The sequence below is a fragment of the Schistocerca piceifrons genome, chromosome 4 (genome assembly GCF_021461385.2).
Source record: "Schistocerca piceifrons isolate TAMUIC-IGC-003096 chromosome 4, iqSchPice1.1, whole genome shotgun sequence".
Taxonomy (NCBI): Eukaryota; Metazoa; Arthropoda; class Insecta; order Orthoptera; family Acrididae; genus Schistocerca; species Schistocerca piceifrons.
In genome coordinates this window covers 817,415,705-817,433,740 of record NC_060141.1, presented here as the reverse complement: position 1 = coordinate 817,433,740, position 18,036 = coordinate 817,415,705, and the positions used below count along the sequence as shown (strand labels likewise).

At 40.5% G+C, this 18,036-nt stretch overlaps 1 protein-coding gene across 6 annotated transcripts in view; it reads left to right on the top strand.

Annotated features, from left to right (window-relative positions):
- LOC124795360 (peroxisomal acyl-coenzyme A oxidase 3-like) overlaps positions 1-18,036 on the top strand; it is a 251,233-nt gene that overhangs the window by 131,726 nt on the left and 101,471 nt on the right. For all 6 annotated transcript variants that reach the window (XM_047259361.1, XM_047259357.1, XM_047259359.1 and 3 more), the window contains 2 exons: positions 13,256-13,546; positions 13,664-13,818. In XM_047259361.1, coding sequence (XP_047115317.1) covers positions 13,256-13,546; positions 13,664-13,818 — 446 coding nt within the window. The remainder of the gene's footprint in view (positions 1-13,255; positions 13,547-13,663; positions 13,819-18,036) is intronic.

Below are 18,036 nucleotides of genomic sequence, written 5' to 3'. Positions count from 1 at the left end.
CATGCAACTGGACCCCATCATCAGATCCATCGACCAGGGAAGACATGATTGATATGTGTCTGGTCATTAATGTTCAAGAAATGCCAATAGTTCCAGACTGTTAAGCAATGTGGAAGGAAGTCTGGTTCAGAAATATGGTCACCAATTTTCCTGGCCCACACATGCTGGCTGCCCCGATGCTGATGATTTGCAGTCACCATATCAAGGGGTCCTGCATACTATCCTACAGATAACTGTTATGAAACTTGAAGATACCACTCTGCATAAAAGGTGGTCTCATCTGAGAATAGGATGGATGACACAAATCCTGGAATCATGGTTGCCTGGTGAAGAAACCAGTGACCAAATTGCTGCTGATGTTGCAAGTCTGTCACTAGTAAGCCCTGCACACAGTGTAAGTGATAGAGGTAGTAGCTATCGTCATGAGAATGTTCTTAACAGTTGTCTGGCTTACCATTTACTGGCAGACCAACTGCCTGGTATTGACACAGCAGTCACCTTTCACAGTGTTAATCACATTTTCCTCCAATTCTGGTGTCTGAACACTTCGGATACATCCTTCATGATTTCCTGCATCCTGAAATGACCCTGTCTCATACAAATGGCTAAACACTTTTGCAAACATTGAATGCTGTGGTTGCTGTTGGATGGAATAGATCTCCTGATACAACCTTGCTGCTCACCACCCATTGCCATTTGCCTTTCCATTGGTAAACACCTTGTCAGCAAGCTCTCGATTTGAATACAGTACCATTGTGTACAACACTGTATCACATCCATTGCAAGGTGAGTCAGCAAGAGAAGTGAATTGCACACAACATTATCAATTACTATGGCAAGAGAGGGTGCTAGGGCATAACATACGAGGAACAGTACCATCCTCTAGGAGGAAACCCTGCATACTGTAACTGTGACTGTATGGTACAGCACGTATTAGACTGCAGTCTCTATAACAAAGTATGATTGAATAAATGGTCTCTAGCATGGAAACCATGCTTTTCCAGACATAAGTTCATTAGACCTTTTTTGTTCCATATCCTCTCATCAATCAATCCCTAGTTTGTACACAGTGGATAAAATCACCCTGTATATTTGACGACGTGAGTTCTCATGAACTCTTTCCAGCAGTTTCCTGTAAAGTATAACATGTTGTCTGTCGTCAGTGTATCCAGCTTTTCTGCTCTGGGTAAATAATTCATTGTAATTCTTCTGATGATGGTGTTTGCAGTCATTGACCACACAGCATTCAAATTTATATAATTGGAAAAAAACATTGTATAGAGCAACAACATATTTTACACCTCTTTTCCCTTGTGAATATGGTCCAGCCACATTCAAGAAAACTATCTCCAAGGGTCTTTAAGGCAATATTGTGTGTAGTTCAATTAGTTTTGACTTAATAGTATTCTTAGCCTTCTGACATACCCCACATTTCTGTATTACCTGCAGAAATTTCTGTCTTAAATTTGGATAGTAACAATAATTGCTTATCTTAAAAAGGCATTTGAAGACACCATAGTGTCCCTGAACGTTGTGAGTGTGTAATATAAAGTTGATAACTTGCTCTTCTGGTAAATAAACACACCACTGACTCTGCTCTGGATGATGCTGCTGATACAATACCCCTGGGTAAATCATTAATTGTTTTTTCAAACTATCATCATTGTTCTGCAGCAGTTTTAACCTTATCTATTGCCTCTGGAATCCTTCTGCTCGACATGCTCCATGCTTTTAGATGTCCTAATGTAGTATGGCTGTTGTGTTTTACCTTTCACAAACAAAACCCTGATATCTGAATTGTTCTCCACAAATTCCAAGAATTCATCTAGACCATGTGGAAGCCTCGACAAGTCATCAGCAATTACATTTTGATTAAGTGAGAGGTAAGGACACTGACTGATGCTCACATTACATCTTGGCATGCTTTCCCCACAGCTAATATTCAAACATTTTGAATGTCCATATTATCATAAGAGTTTCCAATTTGGTCATGGAATATGCTTGATCAGCTTCAGATAGGGCCTACTAGCAAAACTAAACTCCCCAATCATATCAGTGGCATGGAATAAACAAGCACCCATCCCTTGGGAGCCTGTGTCTGTACCCAGACAAAAATCCTGGGTCATGTCAAGATTATACAAAATGTTGACATTAAAAAGAGCTTCTTTAAAGTTGTCAAAATCAGTTTGACTTTGTTTGGTCCATAATCAGAGATGGTTTTTCCATAGAAGATTCAATAGACCATCACTATTTAAAAGCTGCTGTGGTATAAATTTCCTGAAGAAAGGTGCTCATCCAAGATACTCCAACTGTTTCTTATTTGAAGTACAGGGCAGTGTCTGATAGCATTGAGCTTCTTAGGGTCTGGAAGTATGCTTTGAAGTGATATTTGTGCCCAAGGGGTTTAACCCTATCCTTACCAAAATGTGCCTTCATTAGGTTGACTGTGACTCTGTATTCTGAAAAGCCAAGAGCCTTGAGTGTTCTGACAACAAGGGGTACCAGCCAGTAGAAGAAGGTGTAATTAGATGAGAGATAAACACTAACTTTACTTAACGAAGGTTTATTCAGCACTTGCACATACAAGAGCATGGAGCAAACTTCCTCTGGCCAGAACACATACAGTATATATACAGCTACAGAACATTCCAGTATAATTATTCTTGATATTTTTGGATACTTCTAGAATGTACTCAAACTGAATATAGAAATTAAAATTGTACAGTCCAGGTGAGTTTTGAACTCACGGCCCTCCATACAACAGTTTAGTATCATAACCACTATAGCACAGTGCTACTCAGCCTCTTCTGTGACATTGCTCCCTCCTTAAGAGAACAGCATCTCAATGTTACGACCTCCTAGCCTGGGAATGAGTCATTGGCCCTGCATATTCTGACTCCTGATGACTGATACTCGCCCTGGTGGTGATCTTCTTAGAACTTCTTTTGCCACTACACTCTTCATCACCTTTCCACTTGTTGCCTGTTGCTGGAGCTTCGAATTCAGCCTGGGTTTCAGGATCCTTGTGGGGCTTCATTCAAAGGTCGTGGACCGTATCTCTAAACTTTCATCGCTTTGTGTTGGAGTCGAAATCTTCAACTTCATAAGTAACATCAGACAACTGTGTTACAACCTTATAAGGTCCAAAGTAGCGCCTGAGGAGCTTCTCAGAGAGACCAGCAGTCCAAAGAGGAGTGAAGATCCAGACGAGGTCACCAGGCTGGTAGACAACAGGGTGGTGGCTCGTGTCATACCTTCGGCGATCGTTTTCTTGAGCCTGCGGCATGTGGAGTCAAGCTAACTGCTGAGCTTCCTCAGCTCTGGTTAACACCTGGTCGATGTAGTCATCATCCATGTCATCAGGATGTAAAGGAAACACAGTGTCCATTGTCATAGTTGCCTCACACCCATACACCAGGAAAAATGGCATAAATCCTGTGGTGTTTGTTTGGCGGTGTTGTAGGCAAATGTCATGAAAGGTAGCACCTCATCCTAGTTGGTCTGCTCAACATTGATGAACATTGATAGCATATTGGCCAAGGTCTTATTAACGTGTTCAGTAAGCCCATTAGTTTGCGGATGCTAGGCAGTCATCATGTGATGAGTAATGTTGCACTGACGGTTTATCCCTGTCACAAGATTCAATTGAAAAACTTTCCCTTGATCCCTAATTAATGATCTTGGGCCACCATGTTTTAATACAATTTCTTCCACTATGAATTTGGCTACCTCGGGTGCTTCGGCTGTTTTCACGGCTTTTGTAATGGCATAGCATGTCAGATAATCAGTGCAAATAATAATCCATCTATTGCCACTAGCAGACATTGGAAATTGTCCGAGGAGGTCAATCCAAACACGCCGGAAAGGCATTTCAGCTGGTGGAATTGGTATGAGTCAGACAGGTGGTTTCTGAGGGACTGCCTTTCTCCTCTGGTACCCTTGACAGTGCGAAACATAGTGACGGACACTCCTAAATAAACCTGGCCAGAAAAATTACTTGGGGATTCTATCATATGTGTTAATAAATCCTAAATGACTGGTCTCAGGTGTGTCATGGAATTTCTGTAGAACATCTAAGTGCATGTGTTTAGGTATCACTGGTAGCCACCTCTTTCCAAACGGATCAAAGTTTTTCTTGCAAAGTAATCCATTAACTACCTTAAATTGTCCTTTCACATCCTCTGACCAATTTAAGGCAAGCATAATTTGAGATATCTTGGAGTCCTTCTTCTGCTCAGCAGAGAGATCCTGGAGTGCAGCAAGACAGTCTCTATATTCATCAAAGTCTTGATGGTCTTGCACGGGGTTTCTTGAGAGACAATCGGCATCTTGGTGTATTCTTCCACTTATGTTCACTATGGTAATGTCATACTCTTGAAGATGTAGTGCCCACCTGGCGAGTTGTCCTGTTGCATCCTTAAGATCTGTCAGCCAACAAAGTGAATGATAGTCTGTAACAACTGTGAATGGCCTTCCATAGAGATACTGTCAAAATTTGCACATGGCCCCGATCACAGCAAGACATTCTCTTTCTGTAGCTGAGTAGTTTCTCTCAGCTTTTGTAAGTGTCCTAGAAGCATAGGCTATAACCTTCTCTTATCCATCTGAAATTTGCACCAGAAGTTCACTGATCCCATACCCACTGGCTTCTGTGTGTAGTTGGTTCTCATCATACAGACCAAGTATGGGGTCCGTCATCAGAGCTTTTCCCAGCACATTGAAAGAATCTTGTTGAGCACCACCCCAGATAAATTTAGCATCAGCTTTTAACAACTCTTGGAGTGGCATGGCTTTGATACAAAAGTGTTTGATAAAACGATGGTAATAAGAACATAATCTGAGGAAGCTTCTCACATCTCTAATACTTTTAGGAATAGGAAGTTCCATTATAGATCTCACCATTTCTGGCTGCACACATTTTTTTTGATACAAGGTGTACGAGTATTTTGATTTCTTGGATTAAGTTTCAGTACACTTTGTTGGAGACACGTAAGAACGGCCCTCAGTCTTTTTATATGTTCATCAAATGTCTCTGAGAACACTATAGTGTCATCAAAATAACAAAGACACATCGTCCACTTCAGGTGCCTTAGAAGATTAGCCATCATCCGTTCAAAAGTTGCTGGTGCATTACCTTAAACTCAGATAGGTCCTCAGGGGTGATGGATGCAGTTTTCTCATGATCAGCCTCATCTACTTCAATTTGCCAGTATCCTGAGTACATGTCCATGGTTGAGGAAAACTTAGCCCCCTTCAGACAATCTAGTGTATCGTCAATTCGTGGAAGAGGGTAAATGTCCTTTTTAGTTATCATATTAAGCTTGCTGTAATCAACACAAAAGTGCCAACTGCCATCCTTCTTCCTGACAAGAACCACTGGTGATGAACATGGGCTCTGCGAAGGCTGAATGGTGTCATTCTTCAGCATTTTCTCTACCTCATTCCGAATAATTCATCATTCCATTGCTGACACATGGTATGCTCTCTGGCTTATTGGTTGATGGTCTCCAGTTCTAATCTGGTGACTCACCATTGATTTGTCTAATTTGCTCTTCACTTATGCATTGAAGCATTCAGAGAGCTCCTGAAGAAATGCATGTAGCTTCTTCTGTTGTTCCTTATTGAGATATGGCGATAATCAAGCTAGATCTTGTCTTGTAGTAGTAGCACTAATTTTGCCCACAGACTGCATGGGAGGTTTCTATGGCACTCAGCTGTTCTTCAATTAACAGCTCAGCGTTTGCTATGCACATGCATCTTGGAAGGATCTGCAGTTCTCAGCGACAGTTAACTATCCGCGATTCACTGAATCCATTCTTAAACAAGATGACAGAGGATGGGATGACCAAGTTATTCTTCAGTGGTATGCTTCTCCTACATTCCACTACAAGATGCATGGGTTGATGCATGGCATGACACACGACAGTTACCTTTCTAGTGCTGACTGCATGAATGATCACTTCATCCAGCACACATCACTACACACTCAGATGTACATCTTCCTGTCCACAGTATCTCATCCTGTCTAGCATCATCTTCGAGTGACTACAATCTATAAATGCCTGAGAAGCTTTCAAATAGTCCCATCCAAAAATGATGTCCTGACTACACTCTTGTCAAATGATGAATTCTAAGGGCTGTGTATGGCCGCTTATATCCACATGAATGACACATCTTCCTGTGCATTTTACATATTTTCCATTAGCCACTTTCGGCAGAGATGTTTTGTTGTCAACTGGTGATGGTACTTCTCTGAAATGACTGAATATGATGCTCTAGAGTCCACGAGAGCTTGGGCTGGTCAGCCATCCATGAGGATATTGATGTAGTTTCCTATCATTTTTGTAGTGATCGACGGTGGAGAATTTTTCTTTGGCGGCCTCTCCTCCAGGAAGGTTGCACCCTTTAGTTTTCCATGTTGCAGCAGCTAGGTGATTGGCTGGAGCTTCTAAACAGTGGTGGAGATCTTGATCAGTGTGTTGGGGAGCATCCTCTCCAGCGGCTAGCTTGCGGCGATGGTGACTTATGTCATCCTGCACCCACATCTTGTTGTTCATCTTCATGGACTTTTGAACTCACATCCCTGAATACAACAGTTTTCTATCATAAATGCTACACCATGGTGCTACTCAGCTTCTTCTATGGCAATATTGGTACATTCCATCATTAATAGGAACAGATATTCAAACAACGATTCATGCCTTACTTCAATCCCTTAGGCTGGAATTTCAAAAAGTCCCTTCTTTAACAATGCATACAATATAAGATCAACACCCTCTCCAAATTTAAAGTTTCTGCCCTGAGTGGTTTGGACTGGTCAATGATGAGTCAGTCAGTTAGGACACAGGCTTTCGTATATATAGGTTTTGATGCCATAGTGTTGTTAGTTTGTGTATGTTTTTCAGGTCTACTATGACTTTTAGCAATGAAGAATCAGGTGAGAATCCCCTACCTCATGAAGGATGTATAAAAAGTTGCAGAACTCATCTATAACTCCTGTTTTGGAAACAAAAAAACATATAGTCTTATTTGAAGAAATGGATTTGATACCTGCAGCTTGCAGGTTAAAAAGATTACTATAACATTCTGTTTGATATTTTATGAGACCATAGTGTCTATATGCCAAAGTCAAAACAGATTATCATGATTTTTAGTATATTAAAAAGTGGCTACTGTGAGATGTATGGCTCAACCTTATATATGGCGCATTCAGTAAACTAACTCTATCATGGAATCACGAAGGCCAGCTCCTTGAGATTTCACAGTCCATGATCCAACTCGATCTACTCAGAGTCTTTGACTGAAATGATGCTAAAGCTCCACCTCCAGAGAAACCACTCCATGACCAATGTAGTGCATAAAACGCACAGGAGAAGTGCAATACGCTGCAGCTCAGTGCATTCTTTGTTCTTGTTTTGGCCTTAAAAGAATAATAACTCTTGAAAAGTTTCTTTGCATCCTGTTCGATGAGAAACTGAGTGTCCTGGGATATTTTAGAGGGATGAAGGTGAAACTGAAGAAAGTTTCAAATACCTTGGAAAGATTCAGCTACAAATCAAGAGGAATGTATGCATATTTAAACCAGGTGGCTGTAATTAAACTTTCCCTATTTAACACATTATAACACAGAAACTAATTGCTGTATGAGTACTGTACTCAGTAGCATTAATGTCCAGAGTATGGGTGCACGATTTCCACACATCACAGCCACCAGGCATTGCTTTCATAGTGTCACATACCTTACCAGTTGCAATGCACTTGTTGACATGTCAACATGAGCTTGGACAAAAGGAGTAGCTCTGTTTCAAAACATCAGTAATGCTGCAACTGTACTTCAAGAGTATCACCGGCTGAAAATATTACAGAAGAATCCTCTTTCTCCACCTGCTGTGCAGAGCATGTTGAAGAAGTTCGTATCAACTGGAGAACTGGGTGTCACTCCGAGAAGTGGCTGACAACTGGATGCACCACGGGTGGTCAGAAATCACTGTTGCTATGGCAGACAATGCTGCACACAATTCCAGATCATCAGACAGTGTACGTGCTATGTCACGACAATTGAACATCCCATGGTCCACTGTATGGAAGATGCTTCAAACGATTCTCTAATGATATCTGTACAAGATCTATGTCCTACAGCAGCTTGAAAACAGGACACGCAACATATTGACTTAGCTCTCCACTTTTTCACAAAGATTGAAGTTGATGAGTGTTGGCCCTCATCCATCCTATGGACAGATGAAGCTCATTTTTCTCTGATGGGTTAGATGAACGCGCAAAACTGCTGAGTATGGGGATCTTCATCTCCATTCACTGTGGATGAAGTTTCTCCATACGGTAAATGTGTCACCGTATGCTGTGGCTTCAGGGCTATGTTCATCATTGGCCCATTCTTTTTTGAACAGGTTGGCACTCAAAGACCAGAGACGTGCAGTGTGACTGGCCAGTGTTACTGCTATATGCTTTGTCAGCATGTCATACCTGCTCTACAGGAGAGAAATGCATTGAACTCAACAATTTTCATGCAAGATAGAGCCCCACCACATATCACTTGTGAAGTTCACCTGCTTCTCTGAAACACATTTGGAAACAATCAAATATTCTGCTGATCATTTCCAAATGCTTGACCGGCACGATCACCTGATCTCACTCACTGCAATTTCTGGTTGTGGTGTCTACTGTAAAGCCATTTAATCAAATTTGCCTAGGCATATAAGTATAGTTGTGTTGAAGGAAGCTTCATTGAGAAAATGAGATGAAATTGCAGCCAGTAATTATTTTAAGGATGTGAAAAGCGTAGAACTGCCAGCAATAAGTCTGTTAGCAATACCACACAGTTCACATCCTCACGGTACAAAGTGCATTCAAAAATTTTTGCTCAGTTGTCGCAAATTTTTTTTATTTTTTGCAGGAGGAGAATGAAATTTTTTGTGAAAATACTTGGAACTTTTAGCTATACATTGAGCCTCCATCAGCTGTGATGCATCTGGCCCTACGTTCTTTCCATGATGTAAATGAACTTTGGTAAAATTCTGGGGACTGACTTTTACACCATCACTTGATGCAGGAAATAAGGTCTTTCTCACTATCAAATGTTTTACCACACAGGTGGGCCTTCAGACGACCAAAGAGGTAAAAATCAGATGGAGCCAAGTCCAGACTGTAGAGAGGATGAGGAACAATTTTCCAACCCATTTTCCTGATTTTCTCCTGCTTCATAAGGGCTGTATTGGGTTTGGCATTGCCAAGGTATTGTCTGATGAGTTGACCCTGAAGTTGTGGTCTGTGGGTCTTGATGGCATGTCACAGATTGTCCAGTGACAAACAGTAATGGTCCTGGTGAACTGTGGAGCCAGGTTCCAGAAAGTCAATGAAAATGACACCATACTGATCCCAGAAGAAGGAGGCCATCATAACCTTTTGGCCTACTGTTTGTGAAAGTCTCAGTTTCTTCTTCCAAGGGAAACCCGGATGACGCCACTCTGTGGATTGGATTTTGTTCTCAGGTTTGGACAAAAACAACCGTCTTTCATCCTGGGTAATGACACCATCAAAACACTGTTTCCATTATTTACCCTTGCACACATCATTTTCATTTCTCTTATCATTAATCTGGTCACCCAATGTGCACATATTTTTCTGTACCCTAGTGACTGTATCAATGATACCACAGTACCCGATGACAAACGAGTCATGTCAGCAAGTTGTAGTGTTGTCACACATCTGTCATTTTGGATGATTTGATCAATGGTCTCCTTATTCACATCACTCACTGCCATTGATGGTCTACCACATCATGGATTGTCCAGTAGAGAGAAACCACCTTCTTTAAACCTCTGCAAGCACTGTTGGATACACCGGCTGAGGTGGCTGAGCAGTTCTAGGCACTACAGTCTGAAACCGCGAGACTGCTATGGTCGCTGGTTCGAATCCTGCCTCGGGCATGGATGTGTGTGATGTCCTTAGGTTAGGTAGGTTTAAGTAGTTCTAAGTTCTAGGGGACTGATGACCTTAGATGCTAAGTCCGATAGTGCTCAGAGCCATTTGAACCATTTTTAAACTTCTGGATACTGCTGTGATCCACTGTGTACTCCCCATAAGCAGGGAGCAACTACCTGTGAATTGATGTGGCAGTCATCGCCGGCCTTGAAGAGGAACTCCATCACCAATCATTGTCACAACCTGACATCTACTTCACAGTCCATTATGGCTCACCTGTAAATAAGAGAAAATACTTTTATATACCAACTTAAGCATGTTCACAAAAATTTTCATTCTCCTCCTGCAAAAAATAAAAAATTAGAGATGTCTGTGCAAAACTTTTTGAATGCCCTTTGTAAGTACTGGCCAGCAATTCTATCTCATAATTTACACTGAGGTGGAAAAAGTTTACCAGAGAAACATTCACACATATGCTGATCTGAAACACAGCACATCAAGAGAGGTAGCCAACAGACCTAAGGACATGCTTAGTTGTGCATCCTGCACTTTCAGACTCTTGAGCACACTGCTGGATGGCATATTCAAATGGTTCAAATGGCTCTAAGCACTATGGGACTTAAAATCTGAGGTCATCAGTCTCCTAGAACTACTTAAACCTAACTAACCTAAGGACATCACACACATCCATGCCCGAGGCAGAATTCGAACCTGTGACCGTGGCGGTCATGCGGTTGGCGCCATATAGAGCATCTTATGTAGCGGTACTGGTACTGGTATGTACTGGTGTGATGTACTGTGGTAGCACACTGAAAGTGTTTCAGATGAATTGATCTGTGTTATTCCTCTTCCCCAGTAATGCTACGAAGTTTGGTACTCATATGGTAATTAGTTTCCACATGATAACATGTTAAATAGGGAAAGTTTAATTATAACCACCCAGTATACATGCCAAGACCTATAGGGACCTATGAGGGGAAGACATACAGTAGTCAGTATACTGGACTTGCAATGAGGACTGTGGTTTGGATGCCTGTCCATGTGCCCAAATTTAGGTTTCCCTAAATCACTTAAAGCAAATGCCACAATGGTTCCTTTGAAAAGGACACAGCCAACTTCCTTCCCCATCTTTTCCTCAGTCCGAGCTTGTGCACTGTCTCTACTGAATCAGTGTCCATGGGATATTAAACCCTGATATTCCTTCTTTCCTGGCTACTGTAAAGCCATGTAATCACATTTGCCTAGGCATATAAGTGTAGTTGTGTTGAAGGAAGCTTTGTTGAGAAAATGAGATGGAATTGCAACCAGTTCTTATTTTAACGATGTGAAATGTGTAGAATGGCTAGCAATGGATCTATCGGCAGTGCCACACAGTTCACATCTTCAAAGCATGTACTGGCCAGCAATTCTATCTCACAATTTACACAGAGGTGACGAAAGTCACGGGATAGACTCACATTGACTCTGCAAATCCTTGGAAGCCCTCTGCAGAAATATTGACTCTTGCTGCCTCCATAGCCATCCATAATTGCAAAAGTATTGCCAGTGAAGGATTTTGTTCACAAACTGACCTCTAAATTATGTACCATAAATATTCGATGACATTCATGGCATGTGATCTGCGTGGCCATATCATCACTCAAACTGTTCACAATATTCTTCAAACTAATTGCAAATATTTTTAGTCTGATGACATGATGTTGTTGTCCATGAATGGCAGCAAATGATTTCCAAGTGGTCAGACACAAGCATTTTCAGTCAATGATTGGTTCAGTTGGATCAGAGAGCCCTGTCCATTCCATGCAAACACAGCACACAACATTATGGAGCCACCACCAGCTTGGACAGTGCCTTGTTGCTAACATGGGTCTACAGCTTTTTGGGGTCTACACCACTGTCGAACCCCACCATCAGCTCTTAACAACCAAAATCAGGACTCACCTGACCAGTCAAAAGTTTTCCAGTCATCTAGGTTCCAACCGATATGGTCACAAGTGCAGGAGAGGCACTGCAGGTGATATCATACTGTTAGCAAAATGCAATTGTGTCAGTCATCAGCTGCTATAGTCCAAATTTTGATACACTGACCTAATGTATATGTTTGTCGTACATCCTACATTGATTTCTGTGTTTATTTCATGCAATGTTGCTTGTCTGTTACCACTGACAACTCTACACAAATGCCACTCCTCTCAGTTGTTAAGTAAAGGCTGTCATTATCCATGGTGAGAGGTAATGCCTGAAATGCACTCGAATCCATGAGCTCTGAATATTGAATTCCCTAATTATTTCCAAAATAGAATATCCCGTGCATCTAGCCCCAACTGCCACTCCACATTCAAAGTCTGTTAACTCCAGTCATGTGGCTGTAATCACATTGGAAACCTTTTCACATGAATCACCTGAGGACAAATAAAGCTCCACTTTTCTGCCTTGTGTACACAATGCTACCACCATCTGAATACATGCATTTTGCTGCTCTGACTTCATCACCTCAGTGTATAAGCATTTGTAATGTGTGAGTCACCAGGGTTATCATATCTAAAGACTTGGGTGCTACTCACCATGACAGTACTAGGCTGAAGACAGGTACTTTTAAGATCAGACCTGTACCTAGTTTTTGTACTGAGTCAGTAGAGTGGCCAGTGTAGAGTTTTGATTCATCATATTGCATTCTGCATACACTGTAGCATTCTCTTGGATTGTAGCTGTTGTCACACCATGTTGTTTCTTGCCAACTAAAAAAAGCCCTTACCAACTGTGTCAAACAAGACATTTTTTCCTTTTCCTTCCATACACACATTTATTATAAAAATATCATCAACACAATTTGATTTAGTTACATTTTTATAGAAGATATCAAGCGACATTTCACTGACTTTCAAAATTCAGAGGGAGAAACAGAAAAAGGGCTATGGAAGACTGTCTAACTGCTGAAGTAGGGCCAGTTGCAGTATAATAGGCAAATGGTGGTGCATCGAAAGCTGTCAAGGCTCGTGGCTTAGGTTTTAGGAGGGAAAGGCAGAACTGTAGAAGTAAAAATGGCGAAAATTAGTTTAAGCACTCTAGTTAGAAATCTTTTCCTATTTTAACTTGTCCTTCTGGTGAAGCAATATCTGATAATGAAAGTGCAAGAGCTGTCATTTGTTTTTTTGTTTTACTGTTACAGCTCTTTATCTCTTATAAATTTGGTTAATTTCATTGAACATAATTATGTATTTATAGATTTTAGATCATGGTAAATTCTTCTTTATGTTTTGAGTATGGAAAAACATTGAACCTTTATAAAAAAGCAATCTATCACTTTGTTCTGCAGGGAAAAGTGCCACACATGCTGTTATATATGCAAGACTCATTACACCGGATAAAACAGACCACGGGCTACACGCATTTGTTGTTCCCTTAAGAAATCCAGCAACTCTTCAGCCTTTTCCTGGTGTTATTGTTGGTGACATGGGAGAAAAGGTTGGACTGAATGGAATTGACAATGGTTTTGTGTTATTCAATAGATACAGAATACCTCGTGAGAACCTTCTAAATAAGACCGGAGATGTGACTCCGGAAGGAAATTATGTCAGCCAATTTAAGGACCCTAACAAGAGACTAGGTTTGTATCACATGTAAATAGCAATGAAGTAATCATTACTTTTAAGGCAATAAATGACATTTAGGTGAAAACTGGAACTCTTAATATTAATAAGTAATACTAAAACTATAATTCTAGGAGCTTCCCTCGGAACATTATCTGCTGGTCGAGTAAGCGTGTTGTCAATCGCCGTGTCGTACCTTGAGAGAGCAATCCCTGTTGCCATTCGATATGCTGCAGTGCACACCTCACAGGCTGGCAGCTCACTCACTTTGTTAGAGGGTCACTATCAGGTGAGTTATTAGGTATCACTATGAAGAACTGCTGTTTACTACTACTTCATATGTGCAAAACAATGCCATTATTTTATGGTGGAATGGATATTTTCAATGCACTTGTCCACTTTCAGCATATATGTTTTAGTGCCTGTATTAGTAGGCTAATATATTCCTTTATAAAGCTTCATTAGCAACATTGTTGCGTTGTTGTTTGTCAACTTTCATTGCTTGCTTCTAAAGTACATCCTGAACCTCCCAGGTCAAAAATTAGAGTTAACTAAGGGCTAGATACTCATGATAAAAAGATCTTATGATATGTCAGGGTGAAATTGCTTTGTTGGTGTTGCAATTGTGATCACACATTTATGCTGAGGAAACAAAAGTCATGAGATACCTCATAATATCATGTTGGACCAACTTTTGCTCAGTGTAGTGCAGCAACCCAATGTGTCATGGATTCAGGTTATTGGAAATTCCCTGTAGAAATTTTGATCCATGCTACCTACATAGCTATCCATAATGGCAAAAGTATTGCTGGTGCAGGAAGATGTGCACAAACTGTCCTCTTGATTTTTTCCACAAGTGTTCAATGGGATACAAGTTGGGTGATCTGGGTGGCCAAATCATTGGCTCAAATTCTCCAGAATGTTCTTCAAACCAATTATGAACAATTGTGGCCCAGTGACATGACATCGTTGTTTGGGAACATGAAATCCATGAATTTCTGCATGGGTCCATGGATTTGTAGGGTCTGCACCACACTCAAACCCTACCATCAGCTCTTACCAACTGAAATCGGGACTCATCTGACCAGGACATGGTTCTGCATTAATTTAGGGTCCCAGGAGAGGCATTGCAGGCAGTGATATGCTGTTGTGAAACGCTCTCACATCTGTCATCTGCTGCCATCACCCATTAATGCCAAATTTCACTGCACTGTCCTAACATATACATTCATCATATGTCCCACATTAATTTCTGCACTTATTTCATGCAGTGTTGCTTGTCTATTAGCACAGACAACTCCATAAACACCGCTGCTCTCGGTTGTTAAGTGAAAGCCGTTGGCCACTGTGTTGCCAATGGTGAGAGGTAATGCCTGAAATTCTCACCACACTCTTGACGCTGTAGATCTTGGAATATTCCTAACCTCACAAGGTTTGATACTGCCTTTCTACCATGCAGCAAGCATCTCCTGTTTTTGAGGCTATAGTCACCATCACCAGAAATCTGGGAACTGAGATAAGTGAAGATTGTTTCTGCTCCAATATGCCATGAAATGATAGGTGCAGTTGCCATAATTTTCATTTTCTTAACATTCAGCCTAATATCAGATTTTCACTTTCTTCTTTTATCTTCAACAAGAGAGTCTCTAACTTTTCTTCACTTTATGCCAACAGTATAGTATCATCTGTGTATATAAGGTTGTTTATATTCATCCTAGCTACTTTAATTCTTCTTCATCTAGCCAGGCATTCCTCATAATGTGCTCTTTGTTCAGATTGATTACATTCTGAAGATATTTGTCTGGAGTGTATCCTTGAACAAAAGTGAAACATGGATGATGAACAGTTCAGATAGGAAGAGAACAGAAGCTTTTGATATGTGATGTTGTGGAAGAATGCTGAGGATTAAATGGATGGATTGAGTAACTAAAGAAAAAGGATTGAACTGAATTGGTATAAGAATAAATTTATGGCACATCTTGACTAAAATAATGGATCAGATAACTGGACAGTTTTGAGACACAAAGGAATTGCCAGTTTGATAATGAAGGGAAATGTGGGGTCCAAGATGCAAAGAATGTATATTTATATGTTGTAGTATTTGTTTTGAGATGAATAAAGCACACATTGTGCAGAATTCATTTTACTCAGTTAGTGTAAATAAGTTTGCATATGTATCGTTTTATTGTATAACTGGGATGATTCATTGCTATAAGCATAAATATAAATTACTTTTTGTCATTAAAGATGTCAAATGTATTTTCAGGTATGAGGATTTTACTGATAATATTTAAAAAGGGAAATGGATAGGTTAAAGTTAGATATAGTGGGAATTAGTGAAGTTCGGTGGCAGGAGGAACAAGACTTTTGGTCAGGTGATTACAGGGTTATAAATACAAAATCAAATAGGGGTAATGCAGGAGTAGGTTTAATAATGAATAAGAAAATAGGAGTGCACGTTAGCTACTACAAACAGCATAGTGAACGCATTATTGTGGCCAAGATAGACACAAAGCCCATGCCTACTACAGTAGTACAAGTTTATATGCCAACTAGCTCTGCAGATGATGAAGAAATTGATGAAATGTATGACGAGATAAAAGAAATTATTCAGGTAGTGAAGGGAGACGAAAATTTAATAGTCATGGGTGACTGGAATTCGTCAGTAGGAAAAGGGAGAGAAGGAAACATAGTAGGTGAACATGGATTGGGGGGAAGAAATGAAAGAGGAAGCCGCCTTGTAGAATTTTGCACAGAGCATAACTTAATCGTAGCTAACACTTGGTTCAAGAATCATGAAAGAAGGTTGCATACCTGGAAGAATCCTGGAGATACTAAAAGGTACCAGATAGATTACAGAATGGTAAGACAGAGATTTAGGAACCAGGTTTTAAATTGTAAGACATTTCCAGGGGCAGATGTGGATTCTGACCACAATCTATTGGTTATGAACTGCAGATTGAAACTGAAGAAACTGCAAAAAGGCGGGAATTTAAGGAGATGGGACCTGGATAAACTGACTAAACCAGAGGTTGTACAGAGTTTCAGGGAGAGCGTAAGGGAACAATTGACAGGAATGGGGAAAAGAAATACAGTAGAAGAAGAATGGGTAGCTTTGAGGGTTGAAGTAGTGAAGGCAGCAGAGGATCAAGTAGGTAAAAAGACGAGGGCTAATAGAAATCCTTGGGTAACAGAAGAAATATTGAATTTAATTGATGAAAGGAGAAAATATAAAAATGCAGTGAATGAAGCAGGCAAAAAGGAATACAAACGTCTCAAAAATGAGATCAACAGGAAGTGCAAAATGGCTAAACAGGGATGGCTAGAGGACAAATGTAAGGATGTAGAGGCTTGTCTCACTAGGGGTAAGATAGATACTGCCTACAGGAAAATTAAAGAGACCTTTGGAGAGAAGAGAACGACTTGTATGAATATCAAGAGCTCAGATGGAAACCCAGTTCTAAGCAAAGAAGGGAAGGCAGAAAGGCGGAAGGAGTATATAAAGGGTTTATACAAGGGCGATGTACTTGAGGACAATATTATGGAAATGGAAGAGTATGTAGATGAAGATGAAATGGGAGATAAGATACTGCGTGAAGAGTTTGACAGAGCACTGAAAGACCTGAGTCGAAACAAGGCCCCGGGAGTAGACAACATTCCATTAGAAATACTGATGGCCTTGGGAGAGCCAGTCATGACAAAACTCTACCATCTGGTGAGCAAGATGTATGAGACAGGCGAAATACCCACAGACTTCAAGAAGAATATAATAATTCCAATCCCAAAGAAAGCAGGTATTGACAGATGTGAAAATTACCGAACTATCAGTTTAATAAATCACAGCTGCAAAATACTAATGCGAATTCTTTACAGACGAATGGAAAAACTGGTAGAAGTGGACCTCGGGGAAGATCAGTTTGGATTCCATAGAAATGTTGGAACACGTGAGGCAATACTGACCTTACGACTTATCTTAGAAGAAAGATTAAGAAAAGGCAAACCTACGTTTCTAGCATTTGTAGACTTAGAGAAAGCTTTTGACAACGTTAACTGGAATACTCTCTTTCAAATTCTGAAGGTGGCAGGGGTAAAATACAGGGAGCGAAAGGCTCTTTACAATTTGTACAGAAACCAGATGGCAGTTATAAGAGTCGAGGGGCATGAAAGGGTTGGGAAAGGAGTGAGACAGTGTTGTAGCCTCTCCCCGATGTTATTCAATCTGTATATTGAACAAGCAGTAAAGGAAACAAAAGAAAAATTCGGAGTAGGTATTAAAATTCATGGAGAAGAAGTAAAAACTTTGAGGTTCGCCAATGACATTGTGATTCTGTCAGAGACAGCAAAGGACTTGGAAGAGCAGTTGAACGGAATGGACAGTGTCTTGAAAGGAGTATATAAGAGGAACATCAACAAAAGCAAAACGAGGATAATGGAATGTAGTCAAATTAAATCGGGTGATGCTGAGGGGATTAGATTAGGAAATGAGACACTTAAAGTAGTAAAGGAG